This window comes from Lycorma delicatula, chromosome 4 (genome assembly GCF_047948215.1).
Source record: "Lycorma delicatula isolate Av1 chromosome 4, ASM4794821v1, whole genome shotgun sequence".
Classification (NCBI taxonomy): domain Eukaryota; kingdom Metazoa; phylum Arthropoda; class Insecta; order Hemiptera; family Fulgoridae; genus Lycorma; species Lycorma delicatula.
Window position 1 is genome coordinate 152962185 of NC_134458.1, and position 15050 is coordinate 152977234.

Genomic DNA, 15050 nt, shown 5'->3' on the forward strand with positions numbered 1-15050 from the left:
AAATTTACTGAAATACTTAAGAAAGGGGCCTAATGTTGGAACTGGACATTGAATATGTTATTCATGAATGGCGTTTATTTATAGATTCATAAAAAAGAAGCTTAAAGGCAGTGTTGTTGTATAACTCGAATAAGTTTTCTTCTATACCGTCAGCACATGCTGTAGGAATTAAAGAAACATATTAAAGTATGTCAGCATTTTAAAAGCTATTAAGTATGAGAAACAAACAGTCATGGCGAATCATTGCTGATATGAAAGCGATAGGGCTTTTTCTTGGTCTCCAGAGTGGCTTTACAAAATATATGTTTCTTGTGTTTGTGGGATAGTCAGGTTACAGATAAACATTACACAGTTAAAGACTGGCCAAAAAGAAATCAGTTTATCCCAGGAAAGGAAAATGTTGTCAATATTCCCCTTGTCGAAGCAGATCGTTTTGTTTTACCACGTCTACACATAAAACTAGGCCTGATGAAGAATCTTGTAAAAGCATTAGATAAAGATGGAGACAGCTTTAAACATTTAGCTGAGGTTTTTTCACAATTAAGTGAAGCCAAATTAAAAGAAGGAATATCATTGGATACAAGAAAATTAATTTATGAAAATATATTTGACAGAAAACTGAATCCTAAAGAATTAGCAGCATGGAAGTCATTCAAAGATGTCGTTACTGATTTTCTAGGAAACAAAAAAGCTGAAAACCAAGATCAGCTTATAAATGAACTCTTAGTGAATTACAACAATTTAGGCTGCAGAATGCCATTGAAAATTCATTTTTTACATTCTCATTTGGACTTAACCCTTTAAAATTGGGTTACAATGTTATCAAGGCAGATGGATGAATCTATGATGAATGACTACTGCTGGATGATAAAAAGAGAATACTTCACTGAAAACAAAAGAAAAAGATAAACATAAATGTCTGAAAAATAAAGGTAGGAATTTTAGTTGTAATTATTATTATTTTTGTATTCTATTATTTAAGAAGTTTCTCAATACTTTAAAGGGTCATAACTAAAAATCTAAGGGTGATGAAGAAAAACTGATCTAATTTTAAGATTCAGCATAAAAAATACATTCTAATTCCCCTACTTTTATCTCAGTTCCAATTTTTTTTTTGTTAGCCTGTGTATTTTTAGTTCCTGGACTGTTAATCTGCTCTAGATTTTTCTTTTTGTTCTTTATTGCTTCTTGTATATTTATAAAATTTGTAAATACAAAAAAATGGATTTAATTGAATATCTGATTTACTTAATTACTTGTGCTGCAGTAATCTATTTGTTTCTGGGGAATATAATTAACTACTACATTCCTTTGAAGGGCTGGTGATATCTATAAGTTGATTGTCAATTTTCTCTACCCTCCTTTTTTTATTCTGGATAAATTCTTCCCTAACAGGTATGGTGGGAATAGGATCAGTTACTGCACTGGCTCTATTTAATACACCATCCTAAATGATTGTTGATAATATTATATTATGGTAGCCACTGAAATTGCTGCTTTCTTAGCGGATTGGTGGCTTTGCCTACAAGTTTGTCCAAAGATTCATTTCCTGCCTGGGGGTTGTAAATGCTAAACTAATGACCAAGATGCCTATTTTTTCTCTTATAAATTAAATCTAAATAATAATCAATTTGATAAATTGTAAAACCAATTATGAAGAATATTTTATTACTTAAAATTGCATTTATTAATTTTTTTTTGTAGGAGTTCATTCTTTTTTAAGCCAGCACCTGCACATAAGTAATAAAATGAATTTGAGGCTGAATTAAAAATTCTAAAATTATCTGGTTACTAGGTGCATATTGAAAGTTTTTATTCAAAATTATTTAGTTTTAAACAAGTAAACTCCACTGGAGCAGTTGTAGGTTAATGAGATTTAGTTGTTCTAACGATAGTTGTTCTAATTAAACTCTGTGACTAAATAATCAGATCAACAAAAGGATGTTAAAGTAAACATAAATTTAATTTGAATTTGAACTTTGATATTATAGCATTATGCTGCAGGTTTAACTACAGCTTATCACTGATGATACTGACCACTTACACAACTTGTAAATTAATTTTAATAGTGTAATTTTTTAAAAATTAGAATAATAACAAAATTATTTAAATGATTTTTAGTTTTCATAAGTATTAATTTGTTTTTATATATTATATATATATATATATATATACACGCACGCATGCACACACAAACAGACACAGGTTTTATGTATTTTTTTTATACAGAATAATTTGTATTGTTTCAGCATGGTGCTGCTTTACTTATAGATGAAGTTCAAACAGGTGGAGGCCCAACTGGTAAGATGTGGTGCCATGAACATTTTAATTTATCATCACCACCAGACATTGTTACATTTAGTAAAAAAATGCAGTTGGGTGGATATTATTTAAAACCAGAATTTGTGTAAGTATATGTTTACTTATTTTTATAATTGATTGTAGGCTTTTTGCATATAGTTTTTCCCATATCACATAATTATTGGTAAATGATAGATTAATTAAAAGAGTGAACAGTTTTTAGGATATATTGTTTTTAAGATGATTTTTAAAGATAATAGATATCTAATGGAAGATTAAATGTTTTAAACCCAATTTTTAGTGCCATAAGGGTTGTCGCAGAATAAAGTGCGAAAAGACACCATGTTGAAATTGTATAAAGCAATGGCCACATCAACTGACTTTATATGAATATTTTAAGTAAACGTTATCAACATATTGTGTATTATGTATTGGGTTTAAAGTTATTGTACAATTAAGTTTTAATACTTGTTTTTTATGTAAGTTATCAATTAACAAAGAACTATACCCATTTTAATTGCAATTTTCTTTATAGTATTTATTTCTGTGTTTAATTTCTTTTTGTTATTTTGTGTATAATGGATGGATCTATTAATCATATTTGTATATATGTTAATTATATGAGACCAAGGATGATTTTTTTAATTTGTGTGAATTGTTGTTGTATTGGCTTAGTTTTCTATATACCAAAGTTATAATTTGATTATTTTTTTTAATTTCAATACTAACATCTAGAAAATTAACTGTTCTATTTACATCCATGCCATTAACTTTTTAGTTTTTTAAATCTTCAATTTTTAAATTTTAAGTTTAATCTTTTAATATTTTTTATGTTTAATATGTAATTACACAAAAAGTTTTTTTTTTAAATACAACTGATGATGCGGGATCCTGCGAAAGTAATCTTGTAAAAAAATAAGGCAAAATATTTCTTAATTCTGTACTTGAATGGATCAAGTCGATTTGCATTATATATTTAGTACAAAGGTGATATGAGTCTTGAAAGGATTGATTTTAGAAAAAAAAAATATATATATATATTATGTATATAAATAAACAATATTATATGAAATATAAACCATCAAAATTAATTTTCAAGAAATGATATTTGTGGCACCCTTTGCACCACTTTGTAATTTGATTATGATTCTATTATATTACAATACTATGTATAAATATATTCGTAAAGAGCATAATTATTTTTTATTAATTATGCTTTCTAGCAATAAGTTCAACACTTGTCTGATTTACAGAAATGATCTGTTTGTATAAATTCCTAACAAAAATATATCTATTTGCATTGTTGTGAGTTCTGCTAATGATTTGTTTTATATATTAAACTTTTTTTTTTTGTTATTTTAGTTTAACATTATTTTATTCTTTTTTTAAATTAATCCTAAACATTTTAAATTCTAGTTAAAAAAAAGAAAATTAAGAAAAATTAAAATACCCATTATAAATTTTCAAACATAAAATCCAAAAATGTACTTTTGATGCAGATTTTTTTAAATTGTTCAGAATCTTTTTTTCTAAATATTTATATACATATATAATGTTTAAAAATAATTTTTTTTGTGAATTAAAACCAAATATTGAAGTTAGACCGACATACCTGGGACAGCCAATATTTATTTATTCATTATTGATATAGAGCTGCTGTTTGACTATTTCTAAAATGTAATTAGATTAATTCATTTAATTACTTAAGGTTCCTACAAAATAAAAAATAGGAGAATTTATTATAATTTGTTTAGTAAAAAATTGCAGTGTGAAAGTTTTTTCAGAGAAAAAATATTTTAGCTCATTAGTAAACTTTACCTGCAGAGCTAATCTACATTAAAGTTATCATTGTCATAATTTTTAGCCCTGGTACTGAAAGTATGAATAGAAATAATACAACTTCAAATATTTGTTTAATTTTGCAGGCCAAAACTAGCATATAGAGTATTTAACACATGGATGGGTGATCCAGGAAAGATAATAATATTAGAAGCTATTTTAGATATTATTAAAAAGGAGAATCTTCTTCAAACAGTTGAGGAAACTGGTAAAGTTCTTACTTCAGGACTTAAAGAACTGGAAAAGGAATTTCCTGAATTGATCAATTCTGTACGTGGCCGTGGTACATTCCTTGCATTTAATGCATCTTCCATGAAATTGCAAGGTCAAATTCTAGCTGGATTAAAAAAGAAAGGTACTTTTTTTTATTATATGATTTTTTTTTTAAATATGTCTAAAGAAGCTATACATTAACAAAAAAAGTTCCACTTGATTTTGAATGTAATCATTATGCTATTATGTAGATAAGGATGATTCTAGATAAATATAGTAAGGTGGAGAAGTGTATGCCATTTTTGAGATTTAAAAAAAAAACATTTTAGGTATGTTTAAAGATTTCTGTTCATCTTGGTTTATGATAAAAACAGAAAGTTTCTTTTAAGTGTAACTAAAACATAAATAAAATAAAACAATAGGTGTAAAGGTAGGTTATAAAATCAAGAATTGAAGAATGAAAAGGGTTTTAAACCAACATGTTCTGATAAAAATCATATTGTTTATTAAAAGCGTCATATATCTTTGTAGTTTTCATATCCCTAATTAAAGGACCAGCAATAGTTTATTTCTGTATGTAAAGAAATTTTCATGTCAATTTGCTTACTTGCCATAGAAATAGAACATGGCAATGGTTGTGTTGAGTTAGATTGCTGCTGAAGGGGCTGTTGAAGAGGGACTAAAGGAGGTGCTGCTGAAGAGATTTGAAAAAAAAAGGATAATTTTTTCAAGATGATTTTCACCATTAACTTTCTTCTACTTTTTGTCTTCTGTCATTTGACTGGTTTGATGCAGCTCTCCATGATTCCCTATCTAGTGCTAGTCGTTTCATTTCAGTATACCCTCTACATCCTACATCCCTAACAATTTGTTTTACATATTCCAAATGTGGCCTGCCTACACAATTTTTTCCTTCTACCTGTCCTTCCAATATTAAAGCAACTATTCCAGGATGCCTTAGTATGTGGCCTATAAGTCTGTCTCTTCTTTTAACTATATTTTTCCAAATGCTTCTTTCTTCATCTATTTGCCACAATACCTCTTCATTTGTCACTTTATCCACCCATCTGATTTTTAACATTCTCCTATAGCACCACATTTCAAAAGCTTCTAATCTTTTCTTCTCAGATACTCCGATTGTCCAAGTTTCACTTCCATATAAAGCGACACTCCAAACATATACTTTCAAAAATCTTTTCCTGACATTTAAATTAATTTTTGATGTAAACAAATTATATTTCTTATTGAAGGCTCGTTTCGCTTGTGCTATTCGGCATTTTATATCGCTCCTGCTTCGTCCATCTTTAGTAATTCTACTTCCCAAATAACAAAATTCTTCTACCTCCATAATCTTTTCTCCTCCTATTTTCACATTCAGTGGTCCATCTTTGTTATTTCTACTACATTTCATTACTTTTGTTTTGTTCTTGTTTATTTTCATGCGATAGTTCTTACGTAGGACTTCATCTATGCCGTTTATTGTTTCTTCTAAATCCTTTTTACTCTCGGCTAGAATTACTATATCATCAGCAAATTGTAGCATCTTTATCTTTTCACCTTGTACTGTTACTCCGAATCTAAATTGTTCTTTAACATCATTAACTGCTAGTTCCATGTAAAGATTAAAAAGTAACGGAGATAGGGAACATCCTTGTCGGACTCCCTTTCTTATTAGGGCTTCTTTCTTATGTTCTTCAATTGTTATTGTTGCTGTTTGGTTCCTGTACATGTTAGCAATTGTTCTTCTATCTCTGTATTTGAACCCTAATTTTTTTAAAATGCTGAACATTTTATTCCAGTCTACGTTATCGAAAGCCTTTTCTAGGTCTATAAACGCCAAGTATGTTGGTTTGTTTTTCTTTAATCTTCCTTCTACTATTAATCTGAGGCCTAAAATTGCTTCCCTTGTCCCTATACTTTTCCTGAAACCAAATTGGTCTTCTCCTAACACTTCTTCCACTCTCCTCTCAATTCTTCTGTATAAAATTCTAGTTAAGATTTTTGATGCATGACTAGTTAAACTAATTGTTCTGTATTCTTCACATTTATCTGCCCCTGCTTTCTTTGGTATCATAACTATAACACTTTTTTTGAAGTCTGATGGAAATTCCCCATTTTCATAAATATTACACACCAGTTTGTATAATCTATCAATCGCTTCCTCACCTGCACTGCGCAGTAATTCTACAGGTATTCCGTCTATTCCAGGAGCCTTTCTGCCATTTAAATCTTTTAATGCTCTCTTAAATTCAGATCTCAGTATTGTTTCTCCCATTTCATCCTCCTCAACTTCCTCTTCTTCCTCTATAACACCATTTTCTAATTCATTTCCTCCGTATAACTCTTCAATATATTCCACCCATCTATCGACTTTACCTTTTGTATTATATATTGGTGTACCATCTTTGTTTAACACATTATTAGATTTTAATTTATGTACCCCAAAATTTTCCTTAACTTTCCTGTATGCTCCGTCTATTTTACCAATGTTCATTTCTCTTTCCACTTCTGAACACTTTTCTTTAATCCACTCTTCTTTCGCCAGTTTGCACTTCCTGTTTATAGCATTTCTTAATTGCCGATAGTTCCTTTTACTTTCTTCATCACTAGCATTCTTATATTTTCTACGTTCACAGCTGCAATATATCGTCTGAAACCCAAAGTTTTCTACCAGTTCTCTTTATTCCGCCTAAGTTTGCTTCTGCTGATTTAAGAATTTCCTTTTTAACATTCTCCCATTCTTCTTCTACATTTTCTACCTTATCTTTTTTACTCAGACCTCTTGCGATGTCCTCCTCAAAAATCTTCTTTGCCTCCTCTTCCTCTGACAGGTTTTCTAGACCCCAATCTACATTTCATTATCAACAAATTATGGTCGCTATCAATGTCTGCTCCAGGGTAAGTTTTGCAGTCAACGAGTTGATTTCTAAATCTTTGCTTAACCATGATATAATCTATCTGATACCTTGCAGTATCGCCTGGCTTTTTCCAAGAGTACACTCTTCTATTATGATTTTTAAATTGGGTGTTGGCAATTACTAAATTATACTTCGTGCAAAACTCTGTAAGTCGGTCCCCTCTTTCGTTCCTTTTGCCCAGCCCGTATTCACCCACTATATTTCCTTCCTTGCCTTTTCCAATGCTTGCATTCTCCAACTATTATTAAATTTTCATCTCCTTTTACGTGTTTAATTGCTTCATCAATCTCTTCATATACACACTCTACCTCATCATCATCATGGGCGCTTGTAGGCATATAGACGTTAACAATCGTTGTCGGTTTAGGTTTTGATTTTATCCTTATTACAATGATTCTATCGCTATGCGTTTTGAAATACTCTACTGTCTTCCCTATCTTCTTGTTCATTATGAAACCTACTTCTGCCTGCCCATTATTTGAAGCTGAGTTAATTATTCTAAAATCACCTGACCAAAAGTCGCCTTCCTCTTCCCATCGAACCTCACTAATTCTTACTACATCCACATTTATCCTATCCATTTCCCTTTTTAAATTTTGTAGCTTACCAACCTTTTTAAACTTCTAACATTCTACGCTCCAACTCGCGGAATGTTATTTTTTAATTTTCTGGTGACCCCTTCCTTAGTAGTTCCCACCCGGAGATCCGAATGGGGGACTAGTTTACCTCCGGAATATTTTACCAAGGAAGGCGCCTCCATCATTGCTATATGAAAATGCAGAGAGCCACATTTTCTTGGAAAAAAAGCAGCTGTAGTTTTCCATTGCTTTCAGCTGCACAGTACTCAGAGGACTGAGTGATGTTGATATGGCCGTTTAAGTCATTCTGACTCTCGCCCCTAACAACTACTGAAAGAGCTGCTGCCCTCTTTCAGGAATCATTCCTTAGTCTGGCTCTCAACAGATACCTCTCCGATATGGTTCAACCTTCGGTCCAGCTACTCTGTATCCCTGAGCACTCAAGCCCCCTCACCAACGGCAAGGTCTCATGATTCATAGAGGATTAACTTTCTAATTTTACCAATTGATATAATTTTCAAAAAATAAGTGTTTTTAATTTACTGATGAAGATAACTAGAATACCTGTATTAAGGGGAAAAGTATGGTGATTATGTCAAACACGGGATATGGTTTTTTTTGCAAATCTTCCCAACTAGTTCCTTTAGACTTTCTTTCTTTTTCCTGTTTATAGCCTTCGGTAACTACTGTTCAGATAATACTTCAGAGGATGACATGTATGAGTGTAAATGAAGTGTAGTCTTGTACATTCTCAGTTCAACCATTCCTGAGATGTGTGGTTAATTGAAACCCAACCACCAAAGAACACCGATATCCACTCTAGTATTCAAATCCGTATAAAAATAACTGGCCTTACTAGGATTTGAACTAGTTCCATTAGACTAAAAATACATAGTTTAGTATGCATGTGTGTACATATGAGTGTCACACTACTTTAGGCTTGATATTTTAGGATTGACTGAACTGATATTCTTCAAATTTTGAGCAAATATATCTATATATGGAGCACTGTGGGGAATCCACAGTAACCAGGCTTTCCCTCAATTTCCCTTTGGTTGAAATATTCTTGAAAAATCCTTTGGAACTTTATACTTCATATATAGAGCTAACAAAAAAATCTACAATTTTAAAAAAAATTTTAACCCTAGACCTAAAATTCAGGAAAGTTGTTAAAATTTTTTTTGCTTATTTTAGCCTTTATTGAAGGAGACCTAGAATAAACTTAAGCAAATTTGTTAAGCTTAAGAGATATGAATATTTTTAGAAAGTCTTTTTAAAATCTATTCCTCTAAAAAATATATATTTTATTTTTTGGCTCTAACTTTTTTAATTTGTATATTAATAGCTGGGAAATTCATGCAATACTTTACCAGCTTTTTTTTTATTGAATAAAATTAAATTTAGAGCTAAAAGTGAAAACAATTTTTCTGAAGAAATTTCTTTTTAAAAATTCACTAATCAACTTTAATGTTATTATCTAAAGCAGTAATACTGCTCTGTCAACATTACTGGTCGTAGATGAGATTACTTCATACAATAATGACTAATTTGCCTCAATGGGTAGTCTTATTCTTTAAGATTTTGGGGGTTGGCATGCCCACCTATCTTTTTCTATAGTCTCTGTAGGCATTGTCCTCTTGCAGAATTGGTCCTGTACTTCCCTGGTACTCGAACCAAAATTTTGAGTATTTCATAAAGCCCTAGGATTGTTGGTGGTCCATCTGAAAAACCCCCACCCGGAGGTCGTGTGAAAAGACCTCACTCAACATTGTCTGACGAAAATTAAAACTTTATTGAAGAGAACAATTTAATTAGTGACTCATCTCGTCCAGAGTGCAATAATGTATGATTTGTTGTTCTTAAAAACAATCAGGAAGAAGGCTCCCTTCAAAAGGTCTCACCTTTCCTGATAAATAAAGTTAAAACAAGATCAAGTGGTTCACCAAAAAATGTCAGGAAATTAAGGGATGACACGATACTGGTTGAGACATTTACTGATGAACAAAGTTGATCACTCTTGCTTCTCACCAACATGGGTAATATTAACATAAAAGAAGTGTGCTACAAATCCTTGAATACCAGTCAAGGGGTAATCTTTTGAAGATAGATATTAGTGAGATTAGCGATGAACTTTATCCCCAAGGGGTTGTAGAGGTGAGATGAATTGTGAGTCGTTAGAGTAGAATAGAGGAACCTACTCCCTCTCTTATACTAACATTTAACCTTCCCGTACCACCAAAGAAAATAAGAGTAGGATACATGTCTATTTGAGTATGATCATTCCTTGAATGCCACAAGGAAGAAAAATGTGTTAACTGTGGGGGATCTCATTCAATTCGCTCATGAGATTGCCCAACTTTTAAAAAAAGAAGGCAATTCTCAAAATTTGTACTGAGCAATAGCTATCATTTCCGGCCGCACGAAAAGAGTATACGACACTAAACTTCCACAACCTAGTAAAAATAGATGTTTCTTTTGCAGCAGCTACATCAAAGCAAGTCCCTACAAATGCGGATAATCAACAGTGTGGATCCTGCAGTGAACTGGAACAGCTTGATCAAGCGTTATCTGATCAGGTCACATGCTCAAACCATTATTTCAGAGCTAACAAAGAATACAAGCAAGAAGAAAAGTATTATTGGTGGAAAGATCGACAGTGGTTTACCGAAAACCATTTTAGTCAGTTGTTCGGTGCACCAACACAGCAAACTACCAAAATCCCTATGAAGGGATCGATAAAAAATCGTCACTTGGTATGGTATCACTGGCCTTCCAGGCTTTCAAGTCCCCACCACCATCTCAAGATCTCTTTGAGAATATAGAAGCTGATGAAGTCCCTGAAGAAACAAAGAACTTCCTAAAAGTTATTAATAGAAAAAAGAAAAACTGGATTGTATTTGACAAATAACATGCATGCAGTTTTGTAATAACAGGAAAAGAGTATTTATGGGTTCAAAAATTATTCAGTGGAATGTTTGTGGTCTCCATTCCTGCCATGCCTTGAGGATATTGATGTGTCCTTTCGCGGATATGTCTACGAAAGATGTGACCATCAAACTGAGGGTAGAGATGTGAGGGTGTAGCTGCTCTCCTGAAGGAAATCATAATAGCCATCCGTATTTCGCTAGCAACAAAATCTCTGCTCTCACAGTGAAGATACTGGCGCAATTCAAAAAAGAAATATCTGCAACTTATACCTTCCTCCAAATTCCAAAATCATTGAAGATGATCAATCCAGTCTGTTTTCACAGGTTTCATTACTCTGCCTAATAATTGGCAATTTCAATGCCCATCACTATTTTTGAGGCTCAACATCATGTTCATTCTGAGGCATTATAGCTGATTAACATATATAGAACTTAGATCTCTGCTTATTGAACGACAGATCGAGCACGTTTTCTATCATCTTCATCAGGTACATCATGCGTTGATCTGTCCTTTTGTTTAGCAACCCTACTCCCATGTCTTACTTGGTATGTTTCCAAAAACTTCTTTGGAAGTGATCATAGGCTGGTTGTAATCTCAGACGATAATATTAATTTGCCTCAGAGTCAGCCACACAGATGGGTAGCTCAGAAAGTGGTATGGATCGGGTACAAGGATTCCTTTGGCCATTATGACAAGAGCGATAGCGCAATCCACCAACTTGCCAAGTTTGCACACTAGATTCTCCATAGCACAAATGAATTCATCCCTTTAACATCTGGAAAGGGAAGGTGTTTTGCTGTTCCTTGTGGGATGAAGACTGCATGCGGGTACTAAGGGATCGGCTCAGGGCTTTACGTAATTTCAATTGAAGACCGACGAATGAATTGCTTTGTGCCTTCCGCAATACGAGGGCTATTGGGGGGCCGTCGAGTGTTTCAGTGTTAAACGAAAGTCTTGGCTGAATTACATCAAATCCATTTCTCAGACAACACCATCTTCTGTTGTACGGAGAAAGGTTCAAACCATGTGTGGATTGGACAGTCATTACAGCCAATTGGAGTGCAATGCAGCGGAATCCTTGTTACTGTGCCAGTTGATGTGGCAAATACTTTTGAAGGTTGTTTAAGGCAGTTTTTCACTTACATCATCATACTGTCCTGAGTTTGTGAGATATAAATTGCAGGTAGAAAATATTTCATTTGTGACTGGAGACTTGGCAAAATCAATTAAATACACCCTTTTCTTATAAAGAGCTACGGTATGCCTTGAATAATTCTCATGACACTTCCCCAATGATTACATCAGGCTCAGGTGTGATAACATACTGAGCTTGATATTCCAGATACTGCACTATACATCTTTTGTGTATCATTGAAAAAATATTCTCTGACCAGGTTTTTCCAGATTCTTGGTCCATGGCACCAGTGATCCCCATACTGAAACCTAGTAATCATGCTCCACAACTTATCGTCCTGACTTCTTGATGAGTACTCTGTGCAAGGTGATGGAATGAATAGTAAACTGTCGACTAGTGTGATACCTTGTGAGAAACGCCCTTAATTACTCGAAAACAGTGCGGTTTCCACCAGGATAGATTCTATTCATGATGTAGTTGCCCTGGAAGGTGCTATTCAAAATGCTTTTTTACTTTGCCAATGCTAGATTGATGTATTTTTTGATTTGCAAAAGGTGTATGACATGGCATAAAGGAGAAGAATCCTAGATTCCTAGGAATCCTAGACTTCGTGAATGGGGTATATAAGATAATCTCTCATTTATCAGGGGTTTCCTCAGTGGTCGGATCTTCCAAGTACAAGTTGAAATAATGGTATCTGAAAGTTTCACACTAGAAAAGTACCACAGGGAAGTGTCCTAACTGTTACTTTGTTTGCTGTAGCCACAAATAGTATAACAAACTGCGTGGAAAAACCCATTATGTGTTCTTTATTAGTAGATGATTTTTCTATTTATGTAACATGTAGAATGTTAGCTACAAGTGAGAGGCTGCTTCAAAACAGAGTAACCAGTCTAGAATCGTGATGTAGATCTACTGTATTTACGTTTTCCCTGGAAAAAACAAAGTACATTTGCTTTTCCTAGTTGAGGGAACATGTTGACCCTCAACTATATTTACATGGTGAACCAGTTGAGGGTGGGTTAGATTTCTAGGAATGCAGTTTGACCAATGATTAACATGGGTAACACATTTAAAGGAACTGAAGGTAAAATGTCTATAAATGTTAGACATGGTGAAAGTTCTATCTAATACTCACTGGGGAGTCAACTGTATATGCATTTGCGCTTCTACCGAGCTCTGCTTTGTTCCCACTTAGACTACAGCTGCATGGCTTATTCGTCGGTGCCTCCCCTACTCTATAGATGCTTGATGTCAGTCTGTCATTCATTCATTTGTCTTGCCACAGGTGCGTTTCGAACCATATGTTCCTATGTGGCTCGCATTAAAGCGCAACCAAATCACCCAAACATTTATACAGTATTCTCCATCCAGCATATTAATCGATACCAGGAACAGGCTAGATCTACTGCTCTGCTAGGCATCAGAGCTCAGCACCTTTTCTCAGCTCTAAATGTACAATTACTTGCAGCCTTTACTATTGCTCTATGTTATTACCCCCCCTTGGCGGCCTTCTTTTGTTAATTACTGTTTTGGGCTTTGTCAGTATCATAAAAAGAATACAACTCCGGTTTTCATACAAAACAAATTTTATAATATTATAAATAGCGTGAATCCTGATGCTATAGTTTATATGGACAGCTCTAAAAACTTTAATTCTGTTGGTTGTGCTTTTGTGGTTGGCAACAGAACCTACATGTTTGGCCTTCCCAGCATTGTCAGTATTTTCACTGCGAAGCTGTATGCTATTAATAAGGCCTTAAAAATATTTAGTCCAATATTTCAACATATACTTGTTTGCTGAGATTTAATAAGTGCCTTACAGGCAATTAGTGACGTGTACTCTAGTCATCCAATTGTCTGTGAGATTCAGTGTGTTATTTCACCAATCACTTGACATAATACAGTTGTGAGCTTCTGCTGGATTCCAAGCCATGTTGGAATTTCAGGCAATGAGTGCGCAGATAGTGCGGCAAAAGAGGCTTGTTTTCAGCCTACTCTTACCTATTGCAATATTTCTAACAATCTTGTCTGTTTCCTGAAGAGACATGTTCATTACGAGTGGCAAAGTGAATGTAATGCTACTATTAACAATAAACTTCATCCAGTTAAGCACACTGTGTCACCATGGAGTTCTGCATGCAGAAATAACCATCGAGAGGAGGTTATTATTTGCTGTTTGTGAAAGAGCACAGTAGGTTCACTCATGGATATCTAATGGCACAAACAGATGCCCCTTTGTGCTCACTATGCCTGCCAACTAACAATCCATCACAAATGTGCTTGTTATGCGACATTGCATCACAAGTTTAAACTAGACAAAATATGTCAGGAAACAGTACAATGATGTTACTGTCTTGCAATTTATAAAAGCCTCTTGATTCAAAAATTTAGTTATTTATGTGGTCCTTGTTTGGCATCCTGTTCATGTTGGTCCTGTGTGTACCGTTTGGCATATATCGAATGGCAATTTTTATTCTTTTAAGTTACTTTTTTAATGTTATATCCACTGTGGTTTTTATGTGTTTTATTTTGCATTTAGCATATGTTATAGGCTTTTTAATTTTAAGATATACTTTTACATTGCTAGGTTTTAAATTAATTTTTAATTGACAATTTTTAACATCTATTTATGAATAATAAATATATCGTATTTGGGTGATGATAACATGAAAGGGTTTTCTGCACACAAAAAAAAACTAATGTGCATTTTGCTGGAGCCATAATTAAGCATTGAATCAAGAGTTCTTATTTTCTATTTTTACGTGATTAGATAGTAGCTGAATTTATTAGGTGATGTGCTTGTAGGGTGAAGCTTCACATAGAAGAAACATATTTTGTGTAAAATAATGTAAATTATTGATATCTGGAGAAATACAATTTTTATTGAAAGATATAAGGAAGAAAATATAGCAGGGTATTTAAACAAAATTTTAAAAAGTAACTATGTGAATTAAAGTGAAAATCTTAACTACATTCTGGTTACTGAAAGAAAAACCTGGATTAGAAAGAAAATGTAGTATAAATCAAATCAATAATTTTTTACAAAAAGAATTTATAAAATATTTAATTAATATATTATACCTTTACATTTACCCTCATTAAGTTTTAATTTATTTCCACAATAGTGCCCTTTTT

The 15050-nt window shown here is 33.0% G+C and overlaps 1 protein-coding gene across 1 annotated transcript in view; it reads left to right on the forward strand.

Annotated features, from left to right (window-relative positions):
- Gabat (4-aminobutyrate aminotransferase) overlaps positions 1 to 15050 on the forward strand; it is a 66101-nt gene that overhangs the window by 42255 nt on the left and 8796 nt on the right. The window contains exons 8-9 of the mRNA XM_075364394.1: positions 2250 to 2407; positions 4227 to 4495. Of these exons, the coding sequence (XP_075220509.1) occupies positions 2250 to 2407; positions 4227 to 4495 (427 nt within the window). The remainder of the gene's footprint in view (positions 1 to 2249; positions 2408 to 4226; positions 4496 to 15050) is intronic.